The sequence below is a fragment of the Onychomys torridus genome, chromosome 16 (genome assembly GCF_903995425.1).
Source record: "Onychomys torridus chromosome 16, mOncTor1.1, whole genome shotgun sequence".
In the NCBI taxonomy this organism is placed as follows: Eukaryota; Metazoa; Chordata; class Mammalia; order Rodentia; family Cricetidae; genus Onychomys; species Onychomys torridus.
Genome location: NC_050458.1, coordinates 47517988 through 47531842, shown reverse-complemented (window position 1 = coordinate 47531842; position 13855 = coordinate 47517988). Strand labels below are relative to the sequence as shown.

The following is a 13855-nucleotide window of genomic DNA, read 5'->3' as shown; positions in this document are numbered from 1 at the left end:
ACAATAAATCAAGCCTTCTTGTCCTAATGTTCTCTTTAAAATTTTACTTCTTCAATGCATTCCATTTACATATCAGCCAGTCACTTCTGATGGTGTTATAGGTTACTGTACAAACATTTTATTCATTGCATATGTGTGTGTACACGTCTGTGTGTGTGAGACCACTTCAGAGGGGAACAAATGCACATGGATGCAGGTCCTCATTTCTGTGTGGAAGCCAGAGGTCAAAGTTGAATGTCCTCTTCAATTCTTCTCCACCTTGTTTGTTGAGACAATGTTTCAGTCAACTTGGAGCCCACTCATGAACTAGACTGGCTGGCCAGCAACTGAGCACCTCCCTTTTCTGCCTCCCTAACACTGGCATTGCAGAAGTGGTTGGCGAGTCCAGATGCTCCAGAATGAGTGTATGTCCTCATGCTTAGACAGCAAGCACCATACTGTGAGAGGCACTGCCCTGCCCTGAAATACTGGCTCTCTTTGATGCTATTTTATATATAATACTGCTTGTCATTCAGTTCTCAGATGGTTCCAGATGCTTTGTTGTTAGATGAAGAAAGAACAGGCGGTTTTCTTGTGTTGACTTTGTATCTTTGCTGAATTTGTTTGATGTTCTCATATGGTATTGTGAAACCTCCCTGTTTCCTACACACACACAATTATACAATCTATGATCAATGATTATGGTCTTGCCCCTACCTGGGATACATCATCTCAAGTGAGCTGTGGCCTTGTGTCTCACAGACAAGCTCACACTTCTTCTACACTCAGAACCAAGAGCCTCCACTGTGTCCACCATATTCCATTTGAGCTCAGGTTCTCAGGGGACTGATGATCTTGCCCCAGCTGCATAGGAAACAGCAACACCTGGAACCTGATTCAGTGGCTGCTTGGCTTTGCCCTACACCCCATCCCCTTGAGCTCTGTTCTTTGTTACCTGAAGTCATGAGCCTATCTTGGTTCCAGAACAGTTTCAACCCACTGACAACTACTTCTACAACTTGGTGAGTTGAAATTGAGATTAGTTTAGTATGATGATCTAGCTCAGCATCTCCTGACTTTTCACTGTAGGAAAAACAGCATTCACCCAGGAATTATATATGTAGTAGATTCTCAATCTTTTACATATATCATCTGAAGCATAGGTTCTGTGGTTTGTAGTTCCATAGGTAACATCCTATCATATCATGAGTGAAGGAACTATCTGGATATGAAAATTAATCAACCCCAATTAACCTGAGGCCTTCCTTTGCCCAAATCAAGCTTTCCCAAAGCAACACTCTCAGAGACACAGTCACCCCAGGGAGTCACATCACTCTCCAAGTCCTGTGGCTTTGCACTTCCCACCAAGCCTAGGGAAAGGAGGCAGGGACCCAGGAATGGCTCTTGGACTCACTGTTGGTCTACACTGCAGTGAACCCGGACAGTTGAAGGCAGCAAAGGAAAATGGCAGAAAGGACAGAAACCAGCAGAGACATGCCAGGATTCTTTTTTTTTTTTTTTAAGATTAATTTATTTATTATGCATAGAGAAGAGGGCGCCAGATCTCATCATTATAGATGGTTGCGAGCCACCACGTGGTTACTGGGAATTGAACTCGGGACATCTGGAAGAGCAGCCAGTGCTCTTAACCTCTGAGTCATCTCTCCAGCCCGTCTGGGTTCTTTATATTTGTCCTCTTCCAGCGGAGTCCAAACGACAGTGATGAAGGATCTGTTGACATTTGTGCAGAGAATTGTGAACTGGGCCAGCCCCGGCCCAGCAACCATGGGGACTTTATGTTGCTGGTATTCCCCTCCCCCTACGAGCTCTGTGCAGTCACTCGCTAGCAGGACACCCTTTCTAGTCCTGCCCCCAGCTCACTCTGATCTTCCCACAATAAATCAGTTTTGTGGCTGCCACTTGTTTTCTCATTAAACTCTCACCCTGTCTGCATCTGGTCCTCAGAGGACTGTCCACCATCACCCCGCACCCTGCTCCTGAGCCTTCCTAATGGACACCTTGAATGCTATGGGAAAGGGTTGAGCTCATCCTAGTGCAGAGGCACAGCCTGCAGATTCAGCACTCGTGAACCTGACACAGAGAATGGCAAGTATGAGGCTAGCCTGGGCTATAAAGCAAGGTTCAGGACTGCCAGAGTCCATACTGAGGATCACGGTCTCACGAACACAGAACCAGGAAGGGAGAAAATGGAAGAACTTAATGGGAAGTAGGGGAAGCAGGAGAGCAGGCTGGGAGCAAAGAGAGGAACAAGGAGAGTGCTGGTGCAGAGTGTGGGCTGACTCTTCCTCACCAGAAAGACACAGCAGCTGTGACTGAGGTGGTGACACACTGCAGGCAGGGGGCAGGACTCCATGGGTCCCGGGACAGGTGTCATGAGCCTGACAGGACCCACACTGCTCCTGTCTGGTGACAGAGATGCAGGAGGTCCAGAGACCCTGAGGTGTGTGAGCGCCTGGAAAAGGCTCCCAGAGCTGGGAAGGCTGCTGTCCCCACAGAGGTGACTGCAGGGAAAGGACAGGGAAGAGAAGCAGCAGCAGGTAAAGGGACAGCAGAGCTCAAGGGGTTGGACACACCCCAGCTGTCTGTCACATGTGTCAGGGGACAGGAAACGCCCAGAGTCTATTGGTCCTTTTCCAGTGGAGTCCAAAGGACAGTGATCAAGGATCTGTTGACATGTGTGCAGAGAATTCTGAACTGGGAGCACCCCTGAACCCTGATGACCTGGGACTCAGTTCCTGCTTGCTCTTGTGGATATGGCAGACCTGTGCAGCTGATGTGAATATCAAGATCCCAGTCCCCCTGGAAGTCACATGGATCCTGACAGGTCACATTTGTTCACATGGCTGAGGAGGCATGTGGTGGTATTGTCTTCCCCGAAATATTATGCACACTAATAAACTTACCTGGTGTCAGAGAACAGGACGGTCACAATATTGAACATGAGGAAAGGCAGTGTTAACGCATGCCTTTAACCCTAGCATTCCAGAGGCAGAGATCTACCTGGATCTCTGTGTGTTCAAGGATACAGCCAAGCATGGTGACCCACACCTTTAATCCCAGGGAGTGATGGCACAAAGCAGAAAGATATATAAGGTGTGGAGACCAGAATCTAGCAGCATTTGGCCTGTTAAGCATTTGACTGGTTAAACTGTTAGACTTTTGAGCCCCACATTTCAGCTGAGATTCATTTGGATGAGGACTCAGAAGCTTGCAGTCTGAGGAACTAGCGAGGTGAGGAAGCTGTGGCTTGTTCTGTATCTCTGATCTTCCAACATTCACCTCAATACTTGGCTTCGAATTTATTTTATTAATAAGACCTCTAACAATTCTGCTACAGAGGCACAGACGGAGGAGGAAAGGGGCCAAACAGTGCTAACAGGCAGAGATGTTCACCAGAGCATCATGTCATCTCCCAAGAGCTGGTGATAGACCAGGGACCTTACAACACACGGTGTGTGACCTCTCTCACCTGCTCATTGCACTTACATCACAGGGACTCTCTTAGCCTGAAGCAGAAAAATCAGGCCTGAGGCGGCACATGCCACACTGCACATCTGGACCAGTCAGCACCATTGCCACTGTCTCATGACATCATACATGACACACAGAAGAGAGGAGGGGACTTGAAGAGAGGCAGAATGTGGGACAACTAACATCCAGGTTTAACCATCAGGCCTCAGAAGCTACCCTGGGAGGGTCCTGGGGCAAAACAGGAGGAAGCCACCAGCCTGAGCCAATCAGTGACCAGAGCACAGCTGTCTCTGTCCTCCACTCCTGACTATGACACATGCTGCTGTCCTGACTCTCATTCAGGGCTCCATTCAGGCCAAGTTTGAGCTAGAGAAAGACCCTTGTCTGTGCCCCAACCTAGGGTGCCATATTATCCTAACTGGGTTGGGCAGGGCCAAGAATCGTGGACAGGAAGGAACATTTAGCAGACTTGGAGGCTTCAATCCAGCAGCAAGCATGGAGTCCCCCACAGGCCCCCGTGACATAGATGTGAGCAGAGAAGGGGATGGCAGGGCAGCAGAGAGGAGAGGACCCAGGGTCTGGTCCTTGCTGAGGTGCTGCATGGTGTGGGCTCCTTCTCCTCTCATCAGCTCCTGCCTCCCTTCTGCCACACTGGAGGGGGCAGCAGAGAACGCCCACCTGGATTCCACTGGGACTTCTGAGCCTTTGGTCTTCAGAGGTCTGGATCCACAATGGCCGGACTGCACCTTTGCTGACCCTAGTGAGTGATGAGCTGTCACGTGCAGTGCGCCCAGCTGTGCTCAGGACACAAGCGCATGTGTTCGAAGGCTCAGGAGTCATCTTTACATGTTCCTCATGGCTGCCCATCCTAACCACAGCCTCTGGCATGAGGAGGACACTGCCTCCATATCCCATGTGGAAGACGTTGTGGTATATATTGAGCCAACAAGAAACAAAAGATAAATAACGGAAAGAGTCCACCATGTGACAAGAATCTGACCCATCTATGGGCTCCAGTGTCTATCTGACAGTTGTTGACAGTATCTCAGATTTCTCAGATCCAATGTAACAACCGCCCTTTTCTGAGTGGCCTTCCTGGTCAATTTTGTAACCTCCAACCTGTACACAAGACTCCGTGGCTGCAGCCAACTTTCTCCCACTGCCCCTCACTCATCACAAAATCAACCACTGGCACTTCCTGTCATAGCCAGCTGATGTCCTACCAACAAAGTAATCCTGAGCCTCCAGGGTGGTCTTATCCCAGTGTACTGGGTGGTTTTAGGTGTCAAGACACCAGCTAGAGTCATAAGAGGAAGGAGCCTCAGTTGAGGAAATGAATCAGTGAGATCCAGCATTTTCTCTGTTAGTGGTCAATGGGGGAGGGTCCAGCCCATGGGTGGTGGTGCCATCCTCAGCTGCTGCTCCCGGGTTCTATAAGAAGGCAGGCTGAGCAAGCCACAGGAAACAAGCCAGTAAGCAGCACCCCTCCATGGCCTCTGAATTAGCTCTTGCCCCCAGGATCCTGCTCTGCTTGAGTCCCTGTCTTTGGGTGATGAACAGCAATGCTGAAGCGGAAGCCAAATAAACCCTCTCCTCCCCAACTTGCTTATTAGCCATGGTGGTTTGTCCCGGCAATAGACACCCTAACTAAGACACTCAGTCTGTGGCAATGTTCACAAATCCCTCAAAACTTTGCCTGCATGGCATGTCAGCTGTCTGACTCGTTCAGAACAGGCCTCCACTGGACAGCTGCCCACCGTGCTCACTGTGCCCAGCCTGGCATGACTACTACACCCAGTTCATGCGGAGCTCTTTCCACCTGAAGATGCAGCTCCCCTGGACAACATCTGGGAAGGAAAGAACCTTGGGGCTGCCCTGCCTGGCCTGCTTGCTCCCTCTCCTACACACTCAGGCTGGTAAACACAGCAAGTTGGCTCACAGCAGAGGGCAAAGGGCAACCTGGGGTCCTATATAAGGGACAGGGTGCCCAGGCTAGAGTCAGAGAGTTCTTACTGGTTCCAGGTGGCTTCAGTAAGGACCTCAAGGTTTTCCCAAAGACGCCAGATACTCAGTGAGGCCGCCATGGGGCTGCTGGCTGGGGATGGACTGTGGTCTGTGGCCATATTCACAGCTGTCTTCCTGTTTCTGGTGGACCTGATGTACCGGCGCCAACGCTGGACTGCTCGCTACCCACCAGGCCCTATGCCAATGCCAGTGCTTGGCAACCTGCTGCATGTGGACTTCCAGAACATGCCATACAGCTTGTACAAGGTGAGGGAGATGGTAATGGTGGGCAGCAGAGAGCATGGTGGTGGTGCTGCAGGTACAGGCTGGACAGAAAGCTGGTCCTTTAGGAGGAGGGGTAAGAGACTTCCTGGGAGAAGGGGAGGAGGCTTCATGGCCCAAGGACACTGTGGACTTTTGGGAGGCAAAGGACAGGAGGTGGGGCAGGATGTAGCAGCAGGTTTGGGATTCCAATGGACAGGGCAGAACAAAGTCACAAAAGCCCTAAGTCCCTCTGATCTCATCAGTGGGTGGGATCTTAGGGGTGGCTTACACCAGGATCTAGGGTACTGTGTCAGTGGGGGGAGGGGTTGCATCTGCTTGAATCCCTTGCTGCCACGTGGTTTGGGTTGCAAGGAACCTGCATTTCCTCACATACTGGTGGGATGCTAAGGGGCCTGGGGACACTTCCCTGGCTCTAGCAAGTTCACAGCTGGGTGACCAAATCTATTATGGGTCCTTTGATGAACTTAAAGGATGAGGTGCCTCAGCCACAAGACAACAGAGCTCATGCTGGGGATGTAGATCAGTGGTAGAGCATTTGCCCAGCATTTGTCAGGACCAATGTTCAATAAAAAGCAATGCACATACACAGAGATATAGAGATGGGGGAGCAGAGAGGGAGATGGAGAGAGAGAGAGAGAGAGAGAGAGAGACTACACATGTTTGTGCAGTGAGCCTGGTTCTAGGGTCTGTGAGGAACCTCCACTTCCTAAGGGCTCTGTCCCTCTCCTTCAGCTTCGACAACGCTATGGTGACGTGTTCAGCCTGCAGATGGCCTGGAAGCCTATGGTCGTGATCAACGGACTGAAGGCGGTTCGGGAAGTGCTGGTCAACTGTGGAGAGGACACCTCTGACCGCCCGCCAATCCCCATCTTTCAACACCTGGGTTTGAAGCCCAGATCCCAAGGTAAAGGGCTGTGCAGGAGCAGAAGTGGCCCTGGAGATATGGCGATGAGCAGAGGAAGCATGGGACATGAAGGGGGGTGGTAATGTGGTCAAGCAATTCAACAAAAAGCCATTGACATCCAGGGTGGAAACTACCCAGTAGGCATGAGCTGGATTGAGATAGCAAAGTTTTGAGAGGCTCACGGGTAGAAACCCAGTGGAGAAGAAGGATGACAGGAGCAGAGGACAGCACAGCCAGGCATCCTTGGTTACACACAGATGTGTCTACAGGTGTGGTCCTTGCACCTTACGGGCCTGAGTGGCGAGAGCAGCGAAGATTCTCTGTGTCTACCCTGCGCAACTTCGGCCTGGGCAAGAAATCCCTGGAGCAGTGGGTGACAGACGAGGCTGGCCACCTCTGTGACACCTTCGCCGACCAGGCTGGTGGGTGATGGGCGAGGGGTGCAGATGGGCACAGAGGACATGAGCAGTACAGTGACTCCCTTACAACTCCACTCCCAGGGCGGCCCTTCAATCCCAGCACCATGCTGAACAAAGCTATGTGCAATGTGATCTCGTCTCTCATTTTTGCTCATCGCTTTGAGTATGAAGACCCTTACCTCATCAGGATGCTGAAACTACTGGAAAAAGCTTTGGCAGACATCTCTGGCTTCATTCCTGAGGTAGGAGGCTCAGGGCAGCCTACAGAGCTGCTTCTTTCTATGTTGTCCATGGTCACAGAGGAAACTGTGCCAAGGCCATGGGGGAGGCTTTCTGGGAGTCAACTGCAGGAGGAAAGGCCTGGAGCTTGACAAACATCAGAACAGGAGGGGAGAAGTGGCTGAAAGTCAGGGTTTCTAGAAAGGGAGTATGTACCCTCTGTCCACACAGAAGCCACTCAAGCCTTCTATCCACCCTGGGCTACAGGAGTCCAAAGGCAGGAACTGAGGAGGAGCAGGTGATAGGTAGGGACAAACAGGCTCTGGGTCCATTGTGAAGGAGGCTGGGATCTGAGATGGGTCCAAGAGGCCTGCTAAGAACCAGAGGGTAAGGAGCTTGCCAAGCAAGCCTGGAGACATGAGTTTGATACCTAAGAACCATGTAGCATAGAGACGATGGACATGGCACATTGCCCTATGACATACTCACACACACCATGGCACAGGAGATTCATACATGATAATGAATAATGAATAACTGACTTTTAAAAGCAGAAGCATTGAGACTTCCTCTGTGGCTGTCACAGGTTCTTAACACGTTCCCGATGCTCCTGTGCATCCCAGGGCTGGCTGACAAGGCCTTAGAAAGTAATAGGAACTTCATGACCATGGTGGATGACCTGTTGACTGAGCACAGGAGGACCCGGGACCCTGCCCAGCCACCCCGAGACCTGACGGATGCCTTCCTGGCAGAGGTGGATAAGGTGAGGGGCAGCTGTTAACACGGGGCCAGAGGCTGTGGGCTGCCATCCTGTGTATCACCTAGTGTCTCAGCCCCTGGGCTGCTGGGGACAATGGGAGGACATTGCAGACTCCTCTCCCCCACTGACCCACTTTTCCTGTCTGGCCCAGGCCAAGGGGAACCCCGAGAGCTCCTTCAATGATGAGAACCTGCGCATGGTGGTGGCTGACCTGTTCACTGCGGGGATGGTGACCACCTCAACCACACTGTACTGGGCCCTGCTGCTCATGATCCTGCACCCGCATGTGCAGAGTGAGCCTGGCTGGGGCTGGGAGGCAGGAAAGACAGGCACACTCCCTAAGCAGACTCCACACATTTGTGGGTCCCAGCACAGACTTAACCCAGATGCCAGCAACACTCATGGACATCTTGCTCACATGGAGTCAGCCCTTCACATGGTTGTAGGAGAGGAGCAAAGGGAAGCCCCTTGGGAATGCTTCACTGAGGGGATGCTGTCCCTCCAGGCCGTGTGCAACAGGAGATCAATGAAGTCATAGGACAGGCCAGAAGGCCAGAGATGGCAGACCAGGCCCGCATGCCCTTCACCAATGCTGTCATTCATGAGGTGCAGCGGTTTGGGGACATCTCCCCATTGAATTTGCCACGCATCACATCTTGTGACATTGAAGTCCAGGGCTTCCTCATCCCCAAGGTAGGCTTGGGCCCTCATAGTATTACATCATGACACTAGCGTACAAGGTCGGGAAAGAACAAGACCAGCATAGCCCAGATGTCCAACATGCTTACAGGACCTACCTGAGTGCAGCCATTGAGAGTCCTCAGAAAGAGAAATGGCCAGTGAAAATGACCACAGGGGATTTTAGGAAGCACTACACACAGGGACGGGTCTGGCTTGGGTACCCATAGAGACCTGTAAGCGGGGCCCTCCAAGGGGATGAGAGGCTTTAGGGCTGAGGTTATGTGAAAGGATCAAGTGTGTGAGGGACAGACTGTGCATGTGATCATGGTGAGGAGGGTTCATGTTCACACCACGTGCTTCCTGCCAGGGGACGACCCTCATCACCAACCTGTCCTCCGTGCTGAAGGATGAGACTGTCTGGGAGAAGCCCCTCCAGTTCCATCCTGAACACTTCCTGGATGCCCAGGGCCGCTTTGTGAAGCATGAGGCCTTCATGCCATTCTCTGCAGGTCCTGGGGGGGGGGGTGCCTGGCTCCGTGTCTCTTCCCAGGGGGCCTTGGAGGGTGGAGCACCCATCAGGCCCCAGACTGACTGAGCCCCTCTCCCACCCACAGGCCGCAGAGTATGCCTGGGGGAGCCTCTGGCCCGCATGGAGCTCTTCCTCTTCTTCACCTGCCTCCTGCAGCGCTTTAGCTTCTCAGTGCCTGAAGGACAGCCCCGGCCCAGCGACCAGGGCGTCTTTGCAGTGCCAGTTGCTCCCTCCCCCTACCAGCTCTGTGCTGTGATGTGTGCCAGCAGGCACACAAATTCCAGTCCTGCTCTGTAACTAAGGCTGAGCCATGCACAATAAACCAGTCTTGTGGCTGCCACTGTCTCCTACTCCAACCTCTGTTGTAGACTATTATTTTCAGGTGTGTTACTTTTGTTTATGTTACATTTGTTTAACTCTGTGAAGCTGTGTTACTTTGCCTGTCTAAAACACCTGGTGGTCTAATAAAGAACTGAACATCCAATAGCAAAGCAAAAGAAAGGATAGGTAGGGCTGGCAGGCAGAGAGGATATATAGTAGGAGAAATCTGGAAAAGAAAAAAAAAAGAAATAGCCAGAGAAGGAGGAGGACTTCAGGGGCCACCCAGCTACACAGCAAGCTATGGTGCTGTGGATATCGCTCTGTGTAAATAAAGTTCTGATTGGCTAGTGGTCAGGCAGGAAGTATAGGCGGGACAAGAGAGAAGAGAATTCTGGGATGTAGAAGACTGGGGAGAGACATCGCCAGCCGCCGCCATGAAAAGCAACATGTAAAGACACTGGTAAGCCACACGCCATGTGGCAAAGTATAGACTAACAGAAATGGGTTAATTTAAGATAGAAAAGGTAGATAACAAGCAGCCTGCCACAGCCATACAGTTTCTAAACAATGTAAGTTTCTATGTGCTTTCTTGGTTGGGTCTGAGCGACTGTGGGACTGGCGGGTAAGAGAGATTTGTCCTGACTGGGCCAGGCAGGAAAACTCTAACTACAAATGGCGCCCAACGCGGCAGCCTGCCGGTTTGAGCTACTATGTCAGGTTCCTGACATTAGCGTCTGACCTGCAGTGTGGCGGGAATGAGGAGTCTACAAGCGACACTTTACTCTGCTGCGTGGTAGATTTAGCCTTTGCTAGTTTAAAAAAAAGAAAAAAAGTTTCTGGGCTATGCACTGCTTTGATAGAACTGCTTCTGATAGTTGATGGTACACACGGCTCCAGACCCAGACCCAGAGCTGGCGGCAAACTGTACTACCACCATGTTGGGAAGCTGAGGTGGGTGGAGCCAGCAGCCACAGCGGCGTTTCAGTCTTACAAAGATGGATATTACACAGAGAATCTGGTTAATGTTGTCTTTGGGATTTTTAACTGAACAAAAAGATTTGATCGTAAAAGCTGTTGAGTTAAATAAATATGTAAATTTTAAAGGTAACTTGACTTCAAAATTTGGATATAAGGATATGTTGCTTTGGAAAAGAGTCTCTGCTTTTGTTTCCACAGAAAGCCAGAGGCTATAGATTTGTTCCAGATTAAGATATATCAGGTTTGATCAGCCAAGACCACCTGAAAGGTCTCCGATGACACCATGGCCCAGATGATCTGACATCCAAAATGGTTTCAAGGCCACTGGCTCAGAGGTTCACCCTAATGGACTACTCCATAATCCTAAAATTTTCTTTATGTTCCCATAAGATACAACACCCCACTCCAGCAGGAAGTAGTAAGAGAAACTACGCCCAATTTCCCAAAATTATCAAGCTGGCTTTGGAGATGGAATTGGCTCACTCCTTCTCTAAACCCAGACATATTGCTAAAAAAAAAAAGGTTAAGAGATTCTTATGTCCCAAATCAGAAGAGCCCTATGGTGTGGGACAGAGAAAAAACAATATTTTTCTTTAAAGCAGGTTGATTATAAATGAGATCTCTTTCTAAAAAAGAAAGGGGAATATGATATAGATATGATAGGATAAAAGGATAGATTAGGGAACTTACTTCTAAAGAACAACAACTTGTTTAAAATGTTTTACATTGGTTTAGATTTTAGTCTATTGATACAAACTTAAAGTTAATTTTGTTATACTATGTATATATTTCTACTCGTGTTTAAGGTATTGTGTTTGTATAGCTCATTTAAAATTATAATAGATAATTAAAAATAGATTAATAATTAATCATCTGTGATAATCATACTCATAGCCATGTTAGGTAAGTCTTCTAGGTATACATAGAGATATTTCAGATAGATAATCTTCAAATACTTCAAAGACCTTCAGAATATGGCATTTAAAATATTTTTAAAATTTAGACTTTCTAGACAGTGAGACATGTCTGCTCCTGGCAACACCAATTTACTTCAGAGAGGAGAATGGGCATTAAAGACACTTCATATTTTATCTTCACTTTGACAAAAATAGCCATTTGGACAAGAAACTGTTCTTGCCTGGACTGCTTGATCGACTGGACATACAGGACCCATAGAAAGGTGACCACTAAACTTTGCTTGACAAAATGGTCCTTCAGGTTCCTGCTTCGCAGAGGAAACTGCCAGACATTCTACAGGACACTGAGAGAAATGACCGAGAGACTCTAGCCCTGTGGGCTGAAGTCAGATGCCCCAACTTTACAAAGGAACATTAGGTGACTGTCCAGGCTGCCAGCTGTCTCTGTCTACCCTGCAAGACTCCCGAAAAATGCTCACATCCTTCTCCCGGTTCTCAGGTAATGTTATATCCTTCTGAGGTCTTTGATGTGGTTGAAGACTAGATAGTTATAATTTCCTCAGTTATGATAAAAGATAAGTTAGATATAAAACCTTAGACTCACAAATATAAGATAGATAGGGTATCTTCTTTAATATTGTAACTGTAATTCTTGCTTGATAATTGTTTTGTTATATGTAATTGTACTATGTAAAAGTTAAAACCTTCCTTAAAAAAAAAAAAGAAAGAAAAGGGGAAGTGCTGTGGATATCGCTCTGTGTAAATAAAGTTCTGATTGGCTAGTGGTCAGGCAGGAAGTATAGGCGGGACAAGAGAGAAGAGAATTCTGGGATGTAGAAGGCTGGGGAGAGACACCGCCAGCCGCCGCCATGAAAAGCAACATGTAAAGACACTGGTAAGCCACACGCCATGTGGCAAAGTATAGATTAACAAAAATGGGTTAATTTAAGATAGAAAAGGTAGATAACAAGCAGCCTGCCACGGCCATACAGTTTATAAGCAATATAAGTCTCTGTGCTTTCTTGGTTGGGTCTGAGCGACTGTGGGACTGGCGGGTAAGAGAGATTTGTCCTGACTGTGGGCCAGACAGGAAAACTCTAACTACACTACGGAGTAAAAGTAAGATTACAGAAATAAGAAAGGCCAGAAACAAAAGATAAATGGGAGAATTTAAAGTTAAGGAAAGCTGGCGAGTAACAAGCCAAGCTGAGGCCAGGTATTTATAATTAAGAATAAGCCTCCAGGAGTGATTTAATTGGGAGCTGCGTGGCAGGCCCCTCCACACAAAGACCAAAGAGTACAATCAAACAACAAGTCTCAATCCCTGTCTCTTCTGGCTCCTCAGACAACAGTCTCCAGACGACCTTTACCACTTGCCTCCTCCCTTTCCAAGGGACAACTAACGCTGTGAGAAAAGGGTGTGCTGAGCCTAGACACTGGCACAGGCCTGCGGTTTCAGCACTTGGAAGCCTCAAGCAGGAGGATTACACATGTGTGTGGATATCCCGGGATATAAAGGAAAGTCTAAGTTATCTTGGACTATGTAACCAGGAGACTGCCTCATAAAACTAAAGCAAAACTAGAGGAAGAGAGGGAGGGAGAGAAGGAAGGAAGGAAGAAAGGAGGGGAGGGAGGGAGGGAGGAAAAAGGAGAAAGGAGAAAGGAGAGGCATACTGGAATTCAGGAGTGACAGCTGACCCTCTGTCACCCATGTCACACATAAAGAGCCATCAGTGGTGACTGGGTTGGTGACAACTGCAGGCAGAGGGCGGGATTCCGTGGGTCTCAGAGACAGGTGTAATAGGCTGCTTCTATGAATCATCATGGGCCTCTGAGGTGTGTGAGCGCCTGGAAAGGCTCCCAGAGCTGGGAAGGCTGCTGTCCCCACAGAGGTGACTGCAGGGAGAGGACGGGGAAGAGAAGCAGCAGCAGGGAAAGTGACAGCAGAGCTCAGGGGATCGGACACACCCCAGCTGTCTGTCACATGTGTCAGGGTGCTGGACATAGGGACTCCCAGCCACCAAGTGTGGCTGAGGCTGAGGACATCACTCACAGTTAAGCAAACAGAGCCTCACTGTCCAGATGTTTGGGGGCCCCGTAGGCATGAGCATGGTTTTGAGGAGCACCCCATGGATGACCTCAGTCTCCACACCCTCCAAGTCAGAATCAAGCAATGGAGGTCACTTGCCTAAACCCTGTTCCTGATGTAAACGGGGCCACACGGCCCTCAGCCCCAGCTGTGCAGAGACACTGCTTTCAGCATGTTCTAGGCTCTCAGCAAGGTCTCCCCACAGGCTAATGGCACTCAACTCTTGTCCTGGAATGTGCAGAACAGAACTGCGCAAGCTGAGGTCACTCTACTACCCT

At 49.4% G+C, this 13855-nt stretch overlaps 1 protein-coding gene across 1 annotated transcript; it reads left to right on the top strand.

Annotated features, from left to right (window-relative positions):
* The first annotated feature begins 5553 nt into the window (after positions 1-5553).
* On the top strand, positions 5554-9569 carry LOC118596720 (cytochrome P450 2D1-like). The gene is made up of 9 exons (XM_036207601.1): positions 5554-5742; positions 6493-6664; positions 6934-7086; positions 7165-7325; positions 7889-8065; positions 8214-8355; positions 8568-8755; positions 9111-9252; positions 9358-9569. Exons 1-9 carry the CDS (start codon positions 5554-5556, stop codon positions 9567-9569), a joined length of 1536 nt encoding a protein of 511 aa, XP_036063494.1.
* The last annotated feature ends 4286 nt before the right edge of the window (positions 9570-13855 follow it).